Below are 15,658 nucleotides of genomic sequence, written 5' to 3'. Positions count from 1 at the left end.
CAGAACTACATAAAGAGCAGAGTGTTTGTATACTATTGAACCTAACTGCTAGTATTTCAAACTAGTTTGTTGAAAATGTAAGATGTTACTTATAATCTTCTAGTAAGAAGGTAACTTTAAAATATACAAAAGAAAAAATGAGAAGCAAATCAAAATGGAATAATACAAAAAAATCAATTAAACACAAAAGAAGGTAGTGATAAAAGAATTAAGAAACATCAAAGATATAGCAAGAGCAAATCCTGGATAGCATCACCACCAACTCAATGAACGTGAATTTGGACAAATTTCGGGAGATAGTGGAGGACAGAGGAGCTTGGTGTGCTACAGTTCATGGGGTCGCAAAGAGTCGGACATTATTTAGTGACTCAACAACAACCTAAGTTCTCTTATGTGGCCTAGTAAGAGTAAGACCTACTTAATGAAGAATTACTTTAAATGTAAATGAGTTAAACTGTCCAATCAAAAGGAAATAAATAGCAAAAAGATTAAAAGATCCAACTATATGTTGTCCACAAGCAATTCAGTTGGGACTTCCCTGGAGGTCCAATGGATAAGACTGTGCTTCCACTGCAGGGGGCCATGGGTTTGATCCTTGGTTGGGAAACTAAGATCCTGGCATGCCATGTGGTGTGGCCAAAACAAGAAAGAGAGAGACTGACTTTATATTCAAAGATACATACAAGTTGAAAGTGAAGGCAGAGAAAAAGATGTTTCATACAAATAGTAACTAAAAGGGAGCTTTGCATGTCTATAGAAATGTTAGATAAAATAGACTTTGAGTAAAAAGTTATTAAAAGATCAAAACAGACTTTAGCTTTATCTGTAATATTTCATGGTTTTTCCCAAGAAGAATGTTTTTAAACGTAAATTTTGAAAATTATTTTTAAAAAATATTTTTGTTAAGTGAGAAAAGTACAAGCAACAGAAATGTCAGATCCATGAAGGCAGATACATTCAAGCAAAGAGCTGGATAATGTCTACTCAAAAGAATGAAGTTATTTCTCACAGTCTTGAATTGGGCCACTGAAAACATCATTTATCTAGCACAAACATTTTCAGAAAAAAAAAAAAAAAATTGGATACAATTCTTTCTCCAAGAGTTTCTTTATCGGCAAGAAGTACTTCGAACACCTTCAGAGAATGAAAAAGTCCCACAGATTCATTCTCAGAAAATAAAAGACTTCTTTAATACTTAAAATACAAAAAAAAAGCAAGCTTCCCTGGTCGCTCAGTGGTAAAGAATCTGCCTGCCCATGCAGGAGACTCAGGTTCGATCCCTGGTCTGGGAAGATCCCACATACCGTGGAGCAACTGAGCGCGTCCAACTATTAAGCCTGTGCTCTAGAGCCCGCAAACTTCAACTACTGAAGCCCTAGAGCCCATGCTCAACAAGAGAAGCCCGCAGACCACACCTAGAGAGTAGCCCCTGTTCTCTGTGACTAGGGAAAAGTCCACGAAGCAACAAAGATCCAGCACAGCCAAAAATAAAATAATAAAAACCAAAAAAAAGCAATAAAGTACACAAATGCCCTTGACAGAAAGCTCCCTGAGGTACACATGCTCCTGCTGTGGGGTCTTTGCGCCTGCCATAGCCCCAGTGGTGGCTAGCTTCACTCTTCTCTTCCTGCAGGTCCCTCACTAGAAGAATGTCACACCCTCAGAGAGGCTTTCCCTAACCACTCTCCTTTCTAAAATAGCACCTTTGATCCCATTCCAGGCTAGGTGGCTTTGTTTTTCTTCAGAAAGGTATTGTACTCGGCATGTTCTAGACTGATTTGTTCATAGGTGTACTCTACCACCTGGATGTGAGCTCCAGATGCGGACTCATGTCAGCTTCCTGCTCAGACATGTCCCCAGAACCCAGAACAGCAGCTGGCACATAGTAGGGGTCCAGGAGTATCTTTGGCAGGTATGGCTGAACAGGCTTCCCAAACTCTGCAGAAGCTTTCTCAGCTGAGCCCCCAGGCTGGGGCTGAGCAGGGGTAGGGGGAGGGAGAGAGGGGCTCACCTCCACGTTCCAGACGTAGGAGCTGTGGAAGAGCTCTGACCACACCTTGCCTGCTTGGTTGATGTCTCTGACATCCCAGATGTAGATGCTGTGGTCCTTGTACACGCAGGACAGCCACTGGTGCATGGGGTCAAAGGTCAGCGCCACTGTATCCGGGTAGGTGGCCTCTGCCTTCCTGTGGAAGAGGAAGCTGACAGGACCACGTGAGTCATCAGTCACTAACAATGTTACTGTTGAGTAGTGACAGCTGCCTCTGGTGACACCCAAGCAGCCTCCTGCCTGGCAGTGCCGTCTCTGATGATCTCTGTGGTAACCCAGTTTTCCCGCTCCAACTTTACTGTTTGCTCCATCTTCTTCCTTTGCTTTGCTTCTAATACACAGGCTGTAAACTGGAAGCTTCCGCCTGGCCCCTGAGAGTGTTTGAGTTTTCGACTTCTGTCAACATTTCTCTCCCCTCATTTTACTCAGCACAAAATCCATCCTCTCTGAGCACAGGATCATGGCCTTCTCTCTTGGCCTCAACACATGATCAAAATTCCCTGTATCAGTCCTGTCCTGGGACCTTCCTACCACAGCTACAGTTTACTGAGCACTCACAGGGTGCTGAGCTGAGAGCTCTAGCTGTGTTGAATTCCCCAACTCCCAGGAAAGGTAGGTCCTATATTATATGTACAGTGACCTGCCTGAGGCCACAGAGCTCACAGTGGAAAGTAGCAGAGCTGACCACTGCAACACACTATCATCCATCTTCTCCTTCCTTTGTGACATCTGGGCACCCTCTCCAAACGCTTACCCAGGAGGTAGTCCCAGGCACCCAGCACCCCCACAGACTGACAACAAAGCAGGAAGATATAACACAACTCAGCCCCTCCACTCTCTCTCAACATGGCAGCCAGAGGATCTACTACTCGAGGCCTCACCAAGTAACACCAATGCCTGAGGCTGCCCACTGACTTCAGGACAGGCTCCGAGCCCCTCTCAGCAGCTTCCATCAGTGCTCTCACTTGTCATCCTTCCCCCACCCGGCACACCAGGCTCCAGCAACATGGCCTCCATGACACACTGAGCCCAGTGTGCTGGCCCCTTAAGGCCTTTGCATTCGCTGTCAGGACCCAGTTCTCCACACAGCTGGCTTCATCTCACCGGGAGGCCTCCCCCAGCCACCCAGTCAACACAGCCCCATCCCAAGACCCTCTCCTGGAGTCCCTGCTTTATTTCAGCAAAGCATTTACGACTATCTGAAATGATCTTTTTTTGTTTTTCAAATGTTTATGTACTCATCCATCATCCAGCGCCTTGGGCTTCCCAGGTGGTGCTAGCAGTGAAGAACTCACTTGCCAATGCAGGAGACATAAGAGACTCAGGTTCAATCCCTGGGTGGGGAAGATCTCTTGGAAGAGGGCATGGCAACCCACTCCAGTATTCTTACTTGGAGAATTCCATGGACAGAGGAGCCTGGCGGGCTACAGTCCACAGGGTCACAAAGAGCTGGACACAACTGAGCGACTGAGCACGTATGCATTAAACTACAGACATCACGAGATTTTGCTGCCTCCTTAGGGTCTGTATCCTGCTTCCACCCAGGGCTGCCAGTAAGCAGATGGATCGGGAAGCATGGGTAGATACTGGCAGACAGACTCTAGGTGGGCCCCTCTCCCTCCCCGTGCCGGGCAGTACCTGGGCTCCAGGCCCTGGGCCACATCCACCCCCAGGTAGTGCGGCTTGGGCAGGTTGGTGAGGTACTGCAGGCTGTGGGCTTGGAAGATGCGGACTATCCCATCAGTGCAGCCACAGAAGATGAGCTCCTGGCTGACACAGAGGCAGGAAGACAGGGAGACCTGTGGGGGCAAAGGGGACCCAAGTAGACTTGATGCTTCATGTGGCCCAGACCAGGTCAGCCGTGGGCCTCCAGAAAGCTTTATAGTTTTTGGATTTAAGAAGCCCATATTTTGAACTTACTTACACAACAGAAAGAGACTCATAGACTTAGAAAATGAACTTATGGTTGCCAGGAGGCAGGTTAGGGGGAAGAGATAGGGAATTTGGGATGGACAGGTCCACACTGCTCTATCTAAACCGCATAACCACCATGGACCTACTGTACAGCACAGGGAGCTCTGCTCGATGTTATGTGGCAGCCTGAATGGGATGGGAGTTTGGGGGAGAATGGATACATGAATATGCGTGACTGATTTCCTTTGCTGTCCACCTGAAACTATCATGACATTGTTAAGCAGCTATACCCCAAAACAAAATAAAAATATTAAAAAAAAAACAAAACTATTTTTTTCAGATTTTAACATCTTTGAAATCAAGGTATAATGTACAGTCACTGTGGAAGAACAGGTGGCAGCAGGCACACAAAGGCATAAATTGGGGCAGAGTTGTCATTGCTATAGAGGAACTCAGCTGTGTATGGAAAATATCTCCTTAGCTGATTGTGACCTCCGAGGTCACCTGCACTGTAAGTGTTGAATTTTAAACTTAAATTTGATTCCATATTGCTTAAAAATAACTTTATAGAGAGTATATACTTCAAAACAGCACAGAAAAAAGTTACTGTCTTTTAGGAAAGACTATCCATTCAACCAGGACATGCACATAAAGGGGTAGGGCATGCCAAACTTCTAGATACAGCTTAGTGTAGCAATGCCAAATCTAGAAAGACTTAGTTTCTGAGTCATCTTAAGACCACTACTCAGGGACTAAGCATCTATCTATCAAAACTCCTGACTTGCTTAAAAGCTTCAGTAGTTCTAGCAGGAGGATTCAAATGAGAAAAATAAATAATGTTCACTGCAACACTGTTTACAATAACCAGGACATGGAAGTAACCTAGATGTCCATCGACGGATGGATGGATAAAGATGTGGTACATATATACAATGGACTATTACTCAGCCATAAAAAAGAACACATTTGAGTCAGTTCTAGTGAGGTGGATGAAGCTAGAGCCTGTTATACAGAGTGAAGTAAGCCAGAAAGAGAAAAATAAATACCGTATATTAATGCATATATACGGAATCGAGAAAAACGGTATTGATGAAACTATTTGCAGGGCAGGATTGGCGAATGGAGAAAGTAGCATCAACATATATGGTGTAACTATATATCTGGTGTAAAGTGGATAGCTGGAAAGGCTGCTGTATACTACAGGGAGCCCAGTCTAATGCTCTGTGATGACCTTGAGGGGTGGGATGGGGGAGGGGAGGGAGGCTCAAGGGGGAGGGGATGTATGTATAATTACGGCTGATTCGTGATGTTGTATGGCAGAAACAACACAACATTGTAAAAATTAAAAATCAAAACAAAACAAAAAAACGATGTTTAACCAACTAGGAAAGACAGAAAAGGCTCAGAATTCTCTACATGCCTCTTGCCAGGCAGTTAACACCGAAGCTGAGGTCCAGAGGAGAATTGCAACAGCAGGAATAGGACAAGCAGGAAAACTTTGATGCTTCTGCTAACAGCCAAACAGGCACCCAATCCCAGGATGGAAAGACAGCTTGGACTCAAACCCTCAGATCCTGAAGGAAAGTGGTTCTGCAATTCACTGATACATCATTTTTTGGTTTAAAATTTTATGTATTTCTTTTTAACTTTTTATTTTGTTTGGGGCATAGCTGATTAACAATGTTGCGATAGTTTCAGGTGAACAGCAGAGGGACTCAGCCATACATATACACACATCCTAAATTTTTATGTATTTTATATAGCTTTTGATTGTAAAAATAATATAAAAATTATTAAGTCCATGATACCTTAAATTAAACAAGGGAAAAAAAGCGGTCCTCCCACCAGCCAAGAATGTCCAGTAAAGAAAACAAATATGAACTGGATTACACAGTGATGGGGAAGCAATGGTAACCCTGACCCGTTACGGGGGCCAGGCAATGTGCTAAGTGCCTTACATATACCACCCCACAGGACACCCCTATCAACTTGGTGAGGCAGACAGCAGTAGTCCCATTTTACAGATGAGAAAACCGAGGCTCAGAGAGCCTCTCCCAGAATCAAATAAGCAGAACCAGAAATCAGACCCTGAGCTGGCATGACCAGCTATGATGCAGGGGCACTGCTGTGTGTCTCTGGAGACACACGTCATGGGAAGAGTGTTTCCTGCACTGACAGCGGAGAGGGGTTGGGGTACCTTCAGGTTGATCCACTTCTCCAGCACCCTCTTCTCGTTGAACTGGCAGAGGAGGCCCGAGTAGGACACACAGAAGGTACTGCCTGCCATCTGGCCCCGGCCACAAGCCACACCACAGAAGACGTTGTCATGCAGCTCACCCAGGATGCCTGAGCGCCCCACCAGGGGCACCGTGCCCGTCACCTGGAGGGAGAGTAGGGCACAGTCAGACCCCGAACAGACGGCCTAGTCCCCAGCCAGGTCACGACAGGCTCTCCTGACCAGTGGACAGGACACAGCTAAATGGGAGAACTCGCAGAAACACCTCCAAGTGGAGAAGGAAGAACAGAACACGCATGCTTCCAGGCAGAGTGGCTGGAGGCCACAGGCCCAGAAAGAGGGGTGGCCCCAGGGCCCAGCAGGGGAGAAGAGGTTTCCCGGCAGGTCTGGCAGTCAGTCAGCACCTGGAGAGCAGTCCCAGAGGCAGAAGGCCACCCCACTGAGAGGCTAGACAGCCACTGCCCCCGAATCATGGTAGAACCAGGAGTCCCTACTACCGCTGATGGTTCTCCCCTAGGCCTGGCTGAGGGGGTGGGGATGAAAACTCACCTTTGCTTCGGTGGACACTTCCAAGAACCAGAACCTCACATGCCGGTTCCCGACAGTGACAAAATAGCTGCTGTCCTCTGAGAAGGAGAGGGCAATGACCCGGCACGATACCTTGTTGGAGGCCACCAGGATGTCTTTCTGGAAGAATCAGTGCAGAGAAGGTCACCCCAGCACCCATCTCACCAGACTCTTTGAGCCTCTTCTCTCAGCCCTTTGTCTCTCTGCCCTCGCCTGCTCCAAGGGTGTCTTTCTCAGGCCCTTCTTTTTGGGGAAACCTACATGTGACCCTCTTATCATTCCCAACACAGAGCAGACTGAGGCCTGGAAGGGCTTCCACAGGAGAGGAAGTTCCAGAACTCTCCTCAGGAGTCCAAGCCCTGCAGCCCACACATGGTGTTGAAGACGGCCACAGCTAGAAGTGAAGGACAATGCAACCCGTGTTGCTGGAGATTGGGCTTTCACTCTGGGCCCCACTGAGCCCTTCACAGGACAGCTCAGGAAACCCCTCAACAGTCCTACGAGGGAGGTGCTTCTCCCCCTACCCTGTCACGCTCAGGGAGGACTGTCGCATGCTCAAGGTCACACAGCAGGTGATGAATAGCACCAGGACTGACACCCACTTCTGTCAACTATAAGTCCTCCCTCAGCTGTTCCCAAGCCCAGCCTTCCAACGCATAGCCCAGAGTTCTCCCAACTCAACAAAGTAGGTACTATTACATCCATTTTATAGATGAGGAAACAGACTCACAGAGAGTTTAGGTCACTTGCTCAAGGTCACAGCTGGTCAGTATAAAAAGAATGGTATGTTCCACTAGTTGAGAGCTTGTCACATGCCCTACAACAAGTGCCTAGAATAGGGATTGGCATGCAGTAGGTGCTCAAGAAATATTTGCTGGATAGGGTTTCCCTGGTGGCTCAGTGGCAAAGAATCCGCCTGCCAATGCAGGAGACACGGGTTCAATCCCTGGTCCGGGAAGATCCCACATGCCGCGGAGCAACTAAGCCCGTGCACCACAACTATTGAGCCTGTGCTCTAGAGTCATGAGCCACAACTACTGAAGCCCGCACACCCTGGAACCCCGTGCTCTGCAACAAGAGAAACCACCACAATGAGAAGCACAAGCGCTGCAACTAGGGAAAAGCCTGCGCAACAAAGACCCAGCCAAAAGTAAAAATTATGAAACAAACAAGAAGTGTGTTGGATAAACGCTTTACCAAGTTCTCTCATTTAGTTCTGCCCATGCCTGAGACTCAGGGTGTTCTGGCGGCCAGCTGTCTGCCACCCACCCACCAGCTCTTACCTTCCAGTCCCAGACGTTGAGTACCATGTCGTGCTGGTAGCCCATGGACACAATGTGCTTCATGTTGGGGGAGAAGGCCACGCAGGCCACGCCGTACTTGTGGCCCAGCATTTCCGCCACCTGACTCTTTTCTTCCACGTCCCAGATACGTACAGCAGGCCTGTGCCCATTCTGGGGAAGATGGTGCCATTTACTGCTGCTGGGTTCTGCACCGGGCGAGGCTGGAGGGGCTGTCAGGGCTGAAGCTGGTACTGCCCCAGGGTGTGCCCGAAAGCCATCCCCCACCACCCCTTGCCGCATCTGGTCCAGGAAGGAGCTATTCCAGGGACTCCTCAGGTCTGCTGGGGCCAGAGGAATGGCCCCAAGACCCCACCCCACCCCCTCCACCATGATCACCACTCACCTCCCCCGTCACTATGTACTTTCCATCAGGGGAGAAGGCCAGAGCGCTCAGAGACTTCCTGGGGACAAGGAAAGGGGTTGATCACTGGTTCCACTGAGGGTGGGCAGCCAGACCCCGGCCTGGCTGTGCTGACGCGCTCGGTGCACTCCTCGAGCCCAAGAGGCCAGGAGAGGGGAGCGACCACGGTTCCCCAGAGCCAGTGCGGTAAGCTGGCCCGGCACAGCACCCGGTGCCTTCCCAGCACTTCCTGCAGCCAGGAGAAGCAGGGGCAGTGCACAGAGAAATGGGGTTTTGTAAAAGCAAAGGCCCTTTCCTCCCCCAAACCTCAAGCCCTGACGGGGCGGATACTGCACAGCTTGTGGGATCGTAGCTCCCCAACCAGGGATTGAACCTGGGTCCTCGGCAGGAAAGTGTGGAGCCTTAACCACTTGACCAGCAAAAAATTGCCAGAGATAGAGAATGATAAAGCAAATGTTAGTAAAATGTTGGCATTTGGGAAACATGGGTGAAAGGTGTACAGGTGCTCTTTGTACTATTCTTATAGTCTGAAATTATTTCAATGTAAAAAGTTTAAAAATTGCCAGCGCTTACACCTTACTCCATACTGATTCTGCCTTCTCTGAGGGTGAAGCCCGGGATCAGGTGACTCTGAAATGTAGCCAGGATGGAAACCTCCACTCTGGCCACACCACCTCCTTAGACAGACCCACCAGTGACTGAGAGTGGACTCTTCTCAACTATGTGCTTCAGATCAAGGTGACCTACTCTACCACCTGTGGGCATTGGGAAGGCAACCGGGAGGATGAGAATTGGCCAATGGAGATTCTGACAAATGCCACCAAGCTCCAGCCCATTCCTGCCATGGAGAATGTGGGCCCCAGAGATGTGAACCTCTCACTTTTCCAAAATGAGAGGGCATCTGGATTTTCGTGTAGAAAACTTTGAAGGTTGTCGAGTAAGTCCAATATTTAAGATATACATACAAGAAGTATTTCATTTGAGATCACAAAGTGAATAAACATGCTTGGATGGGGACCCACCTCTGCCCTCATCACCAGTGACAGAACCCACAGTCAGAGCCAAGGATCCAAGAAGCCCCTTCCAAGAGAGAATCTGTATCTGCCAAACCATATCTCAGGGACCCTGCCTTAGGGATCGTAAAGGAAGAAGAAAACCCACATCTTCTCTGTCCACCTGGAGAGCTGGGCCAAATAAGCTAAACTTGAACTATTTGTGCAGTATTTGTAGAATAAAAAGTTGCAATGAGGGGAAGGACTGGTGGTCCTGTGGTTAGGACTCTGAGCTCTCACTGCTCTCACTGGTTGGGGAACTAAGATCCCACAAGCCAAAAAAAAAAGGTGCAGTGGAGTGCTTTCCTAAGGTCACAACTCAGTGGGGACCAAAAGCCCAAGGATGACATAGTGATCAATGGGCCACCAGGCAGACCCCAGGTACCAACTTGGGGCCAAGAGTCTTCCCCAATAAACTGGCAGCTGGAGGGATCTTTCTAAAACCCAAATTACATTCATTCATTCAGGAAACAAGAAGTGCTGTCAATGTCCTAGACACTGACCTAGGGTATAGGGACACAGAAATTAACTAAGAGAAAGTCCCTGCCCCCAGACAGCTCATCTTGTACAGAGAGACAGTAAATATCATCACTGAGGGAATTAGAAAGTATATCAAAAAGGAGTACATTTTGTGGGAAAAAGGAAAGTGGGGAAGGGAAATAGAGCATTCTAGAGGGCTGGGGTGGCTAGGCATAGCCTCAGCCTGCAAACGCCCTCTAGTGGCTTCTCTTTGCAATCAGCATGATAGCCAACCACTCCCCAAGGTGATCTGACTTCTGGGGCTCTAGCCTCAACCATGGAACCCTGACTGCTCCTCAAACAACTTAAGATTCTTATCTACTCAACCTAAGATTCAAAAATGACTTTGCTTTTGCTGTCCCCTCTGCCTACAATGCTTTCCTCACACCTTCACATGAGTCACCCCCTCACTTTCTCCTGGTCTCAGCCCCAGGAGGGCTCTGATAAAAACTCTGATAAGGGTCCTCTGCCTGCCAACCTTCCCGAACACATCCTTATTTCCTTCATAGCCACAGTCAAGGTCTGATGGTTGGCTAGTAACTTGCCAACTAGTTTAGTCTGTCTCCTCCACAAGCTGTCAGCTCTGTGGAGAGCAGCTTATCTCCTTTGTTCATGGCTGTGTTCCCAACACCTGGAACAGTGCCTAGCACAGAGCAGACTGAACCTGAACCGAGTGAGTGAATGAATGAGTCACCCACTAGCACCTCCAGGCAGTGTGGGGAAGGAGGGATGTGTCAGGACCTTGATCCCACCCTTACCCCGTCCCAGGCCCCAGCTTACCTGGCAGTATTAAGGATGTGCTGCTGCTTGTTCTCCTTGGGGTTCAAAATCACCACCACACAGCTGGGGAGAAAGAAGAAAATGTGCCCAAACTGAGGGGAGTACTGGGGTCCAGGGATGACTGCACTCCCAACATAAGAGTCCACATATAGACAAGGCTATGTGAGAAGTGGACTATAAAGAAAGCTGAGTGCCGAAGAATTGATGCTTTTGATCTGTTGTGTTGGAGAAGACTCTTGAGAGTCCCTTGGATCACAAGGAGATCCAATCACTCCATTCTAAAGGAAATCAGTCCTGAATGTTCATTGGAAGGACTGATGTTGAAGCTGAAACTCCAATACTTTGGCCACCTGATGCGAAGAGCTGACTCATTTGAAAAGACCCTGATGCTGGTAAAGATTGAAGGCAAGAGGAGAAGGGGATGACAGAAGATAAGATGGTTGGATGGCATCACCAACTCAATGGACATGAGTTTGTGTAATCTCCGTGAGTTGGTGATGGACAGGGAGGCCTGGCGTGCTGCCGTTCATGGGGTCGCAAAGAGTCAGACATGACTGAGCAACTGAATTGAACTGAACTGATAGACAAGGCTCTTTCTGTTCAGATGCTTCTCTTCAGTCTCCTCCTCCCCCATTATCTATGCTGAGAATTCTGGGCACTTAATATTATTACTGATATCAACAAATTCTTAAAAAGAAGCCAACACTCCCTCTGTAGTAACTATATTGTCAGGCTCTGGTCTAATAAAGACTTACTGTTGTTGTTCAGTCACTAAGTTGCGTCCGACTCTTTGCAACCCCATGGACTGTAGCCTGCCAGGCTCCTTTGCCATGGGATTTTCCAGGCAAGAATATTGGAGTGGGTTACCATTTCCTTCTCCAAGGGATCTTTCCCACCCAGGTATTAAATCTGTGTCTTTTGCATTGGCAAGCAGGTTCTTTATCAGTGAAGCACCAGGGAAGCCCACCAAAGACTTACTGTGTACAACATCTTTAAATCCTCACAACTGCCAAGTGAGGTCAGCAGTCTTAGCTGCTTTTCATAGATGATGAAACTGAAGCCCAGAGAGGGCAATTCTTTGCCCAGAGTTCCCCAGCAGATCAGGGAACGAGTGGGGATATGACTCCACACCAGTCAGATTCAAGAGTCCCCCTTGTCCTGTATTCTGGCTCCTTCCCAAAGACTCAGTAACAGATGCTGTTCATCAGGAATTACTATGGCCTTGCCCTGACCTGCGGGGGGAGGGGTCCCTTTGGTGCCTAGAACAGTGCAGGTTAGACCAGTATTTGTGGAATAAATGGTTGCAGATGACCTTCAGTCCTCTCTAACTACCAGGAGGAGGGTGTCACTAGTTTTGTTTTACCAAAGCAGAGGCTAGGACAGGGGCATGTGTGGTGGAGCTAGGACACTATTGCAGACTGCCTGACACCAACTGTGGCTTTGATCTTAACCTCCTGTCTTTCCCAGAATCGCTGCCACCTCCCACTTGCAGTCACAATAGGGCTTTCTTAGCACGCATGCGTGCCAGTACCGTTCTAGACATAGAGGGACCTGTAGAATCCTTCCCACAGCCTTCAGAGGCAGGCAGCATTATCTGCACTCTACAGAGGGAACAGCCAAGGCCCAGAGAGGTTCATCGAAGACTTCAGGCTCTGAATTCAGGATAAGTGATTAGAGGCCGAGGCCCACTGACTCACTCACCCTGCCAGGTAGGCCACGTGGCCTGTGCTGGGGTCACAGGTTAGGCCACTGCTGTTCTGGGCCGTGATGCCAAGCACCTTCTCGAGTGATACCTGCAGGGAAAAGGCCCAATCAGAAGCGCCTGCCCCAGCAGGTTCCCCACCCCTCAGCCATCCATTCAGTCTGTTACTTCCAACATGTCCACCGAGCTTCTAGGGTCATCTACCAGCAGCTAATGCTTATCCTCTTCAGTACTGCTTTGACAAATACTGTGCTAAAGCATAGAATGGTGAGGAATGTAGTCAAATCCCTGTCCTCCTGGAGCTCACATTCTAGTGGTGACGGAATGGTAGGCACAGGAAACGAACAGAATGAATATGTAAAATAGATATCAGGTGATGATGGGAGCATCAGAGAAAAACTAAGCATGGAAGGAAACTGAGAGGACAGAGGAAGGGGAGAAGGCCTCAGTGAAAAGAGTAAGTGTCTTATATGAAAGACTCGAGAGCCCACAGCAACCCAGGGAAGAAGGTGCTGTTATCAGCCCTACTTTACAGATGAGAACACGGAGGGCCGAGGTCCCACATCTGTGGAGTAGCAAGGCTGGGATACAAAGGCAGTCTCTTGTTTCAAAGTCAGCGCTGTGCTCACAGCAGTGAACAGAAGAGGACACTGTCCGTTTGCTCAGTAAATTGACAGTCTAGAGGTTCAATGAGTAAAGAAACTACTGAACTGGAACAATCACACTTAAAATTTAAAAACTATCTAAGCAAAATAAGTCAAATGAGCTAGTCCCCATCATGGCTGATTAAACATTTACAGAGGATGGACTAACAAATCGTGATATTTTCATATTCTTAAGAGATTAGTTTCTAATTATTATAAAGTAAAACACTCTCAAACAAGGTGTTGGGCCTCAGAAATGAGAGGCAGAGAGAGGACAGTAACGGTCAATATTTATTGAGCATCTGATCAGGAGACAGGCGCTGTTTATACAACTGTATTAACTTATTTAATGCTCACAAAAACCCTGTGATATGGTCACTATCATCATCATCTCCTTACAGATGAGGAAAGAGAGGCCTAGAAGGGTAACCTAGAAGGGAAGTTAGCAGGACTAACCCAGGCAATGGAACTCATGTTGTTTTTTTAATCTGTTAATCAGCATTACTGGGCATGAGCATAGCTGGTCATTTTTAGGCCAGGTCTTTTGCAAGCTGGATGGACTCTGCACCACCACACAGGAAAAATACATGACATCAGTCACCCAAAATACATAATCACAGCAGTAGTAACTAATAGCAATAGAGTACTTGCAATGTGCCAAATGTTTTTCTAAGTACTTAAGATGCGTGAGCTTACTTAATCCTCACAAATACCCTATAAGGGAACATTTATATTATTATCCTCATTTTACAGATGAGGAAACTGAGGCACAGAAAAGTTCAAGAAAAAAAGAAGAATTCAGGTTAAAACCCAGGCAGTCTGGGTCCAGAGGTGGTGCTCCTAACCACCTTCCTATACCACCTCTCTGGCGCTAATGGTAAAGAACCTGCCTGCCAGTGAAGAGACTAACAGATGTGGGTTCGATCCCTGGCTTGGGAAGATCCCCTGGAGAAGGAAATGGCAACCCACTCCAATATTCTTGCCTGGACAATCCCATGGACAGAGGAGCCAGTCCACAGGGTCACAAAGAGTTGGACACGACTGAGGTGACTTAGCACGCATGTACCACCTCTCTGAAACTGGTTGTTATTCCTCTCCTTCATATTCTTTAGAGCTCACAAGGCACTTTCAGAAACATAAGAGAGAAAAGCTATGAAGTATAAGGTGCTGGGTGAGAGACTGAGGTGGGCGACCGCTTTAGACTGGGGTTCAAGAAGGCCTCTCAGAGGAATAAAAAAAGAAGGCCTTTCAGGGTAGAGATATTCAGGCTGAGACTTGAAGAATAGGTGCCAGTCAGGTAGACTGCAGCAAAAAGCCAAGAGGACTCACCATACACAAAGGCTAAGAGGCAGAAAAGAGCTTGGAGTCTCAAGAAAACAGAAAGCAGGCCAGTGTGACAGGACCTTTGTGAGAGGAAGGATAAGGGAAGTGTGGCCAGAGAGGTGAGGAGCAGGCACACGCCCAGCAACTTGTAGCCAGGAAGCCATGGAGCAGGAACAAGATCCACCCGCAGGTATTGCGTATCGACCCTTTATCTGGCATATTCACAATTCCTTTCATCTCCCTGCAACACCATGGCTATTGTTACCACCAGTTTATAAAAACAGACTTTGCAGCTCTGCAAGTTGGAGAATAATTTTTTAAACTGCTGCTGTGTGGACTTTCCTGGTGATCCAGTGGTTAAGAATCTCCCTGCGAATGCAGCGGACACAGGTTCAATCCCTGGTTTGGGAAGATTCCGTATTTCTTGGGGCAATTAAGCCCCTGCTCCACAGCTATTGAGCCTGCCCTGTAGAGCCTGTGCTATACAATAAGAGAAGCCACCACAGTGAGAAGCCTGTGCACCACGAGTAGCCCCCACCCCTTGCCACAACTACAGAAAATCTGCAACACAGCAATGAAGAATGGGCACAGTCAAAATAAATAAAAACAAATAAATATATTTTAAAAGTTGCTGCTGTACTATTGGAATTTCTTCTACCTAACTCTAAAGTTTTGCATCTCAGGATTTAGAGAACTGGTCTATACCCATGCCCCTCCCCCCGCAGTGCTGCTGAGATTCTAAATATTACTCACATCCTCTCCATAATTTAAGGCGGCAGTATGGAATAAGCATCCCACCGTGGTAAGGGAAAGGAAAGAGAAGGGGGGATGAGGGAAGGCAGGCTAGAGCCCAGGGAGAGTTGGAACAAGTAGCACTGGGGACTGAACCCTGGTAGGGACCCTAAAGACCCAGCGGGGGATGAGGTCAACAAAAGTGTAAGCGCCCAGAGAGACTTCTAAAGGTGACTGAGGAGACAAGTAGGAAAGCAGGACTAGGAGGTGACTAGCAAAACTATAATGCGTTCCAAAGGATAAAGTCAGGTAGGAACCCTGGAACGATCCAAAGGCTTGGGCGCCTTTGTTTGCCTTTCCTATTGTTCTTTTCCCCTTGCAGTTAATCTTTAATGTATATAAATCTTCTTCATCTACCTCTATTTAACTCTGCAT

At 47.7% G+C, this 15,658-nt stretch overlaps 1 protein-coding gene across 3 annotated transcripts in view; it reads right to left on the bottom strand.

The window, feature by feature from the left end:
• The window catches only part of WDR62 (WD repeat domain 62), a 47,499-nt gene that overhangs the window by 25,178 nt on the left and 6,663 nt on the right, over positions 1-15,658 (bottom strand). For 2 of the 3 annotated variants that reach the window (XM_006068762.4, XM_044931226.2), the window contains exons 2-9: positions 12,524-12,615; positions 10,823-10,885; positions 8,454-8,511; positions 8,051-8,221; positions 6,750-6,887; positions 6,162-6,344; positions 3,689-3,849; positions 2,012-2,201 (exon numbers count right to left, since the gene is read on the bottom strand). In XM_006068762.4, the coding sequence (XP_006068824.4) occupies positions 2,012-2,201; positions 3,689-3,849; positions 6,162-6,344; positions 6,750-6,887; positions 8,051-8,221; positions 8,454-8,511; positions 10,823-10,885; positions 12,524-12,615 (1,056 nt within the window). The remainder of the gene's footprint in view (positions 1-2,011; positions 2,202-3,688; positions 3,850-6,161; positions 6,345-6,749; positions 6,888-8,050; positions 8,222-8,453; positions 8,512-10,822; positions 10,886-12,523; positions 12,616-15,658) is intronic. The other variant, XM_044931225.2, reaches the window with a different exon arrangement.

The sequence above is a fragment of the Bubalus bubalis genome, chromosome 18 (genome assembly GCF_019923935.1).
Source record: "Bubalus bubalis isolate 160015118507 breed Murrah chromosome 18, NDDB_SH_1, whole genome shotgun sequence".
In the NCBI taxonomy this organism is placed as follows: domain Eukaryota; kingdom Metazoa; phylum Chordata; class Mammalia; order Artiodactyla; family Bovidae; genus Bubalus; species Bubalus bubalis.
This window is presented reverse-complemented; position numbering and strand designations above follow the sequence as displayed.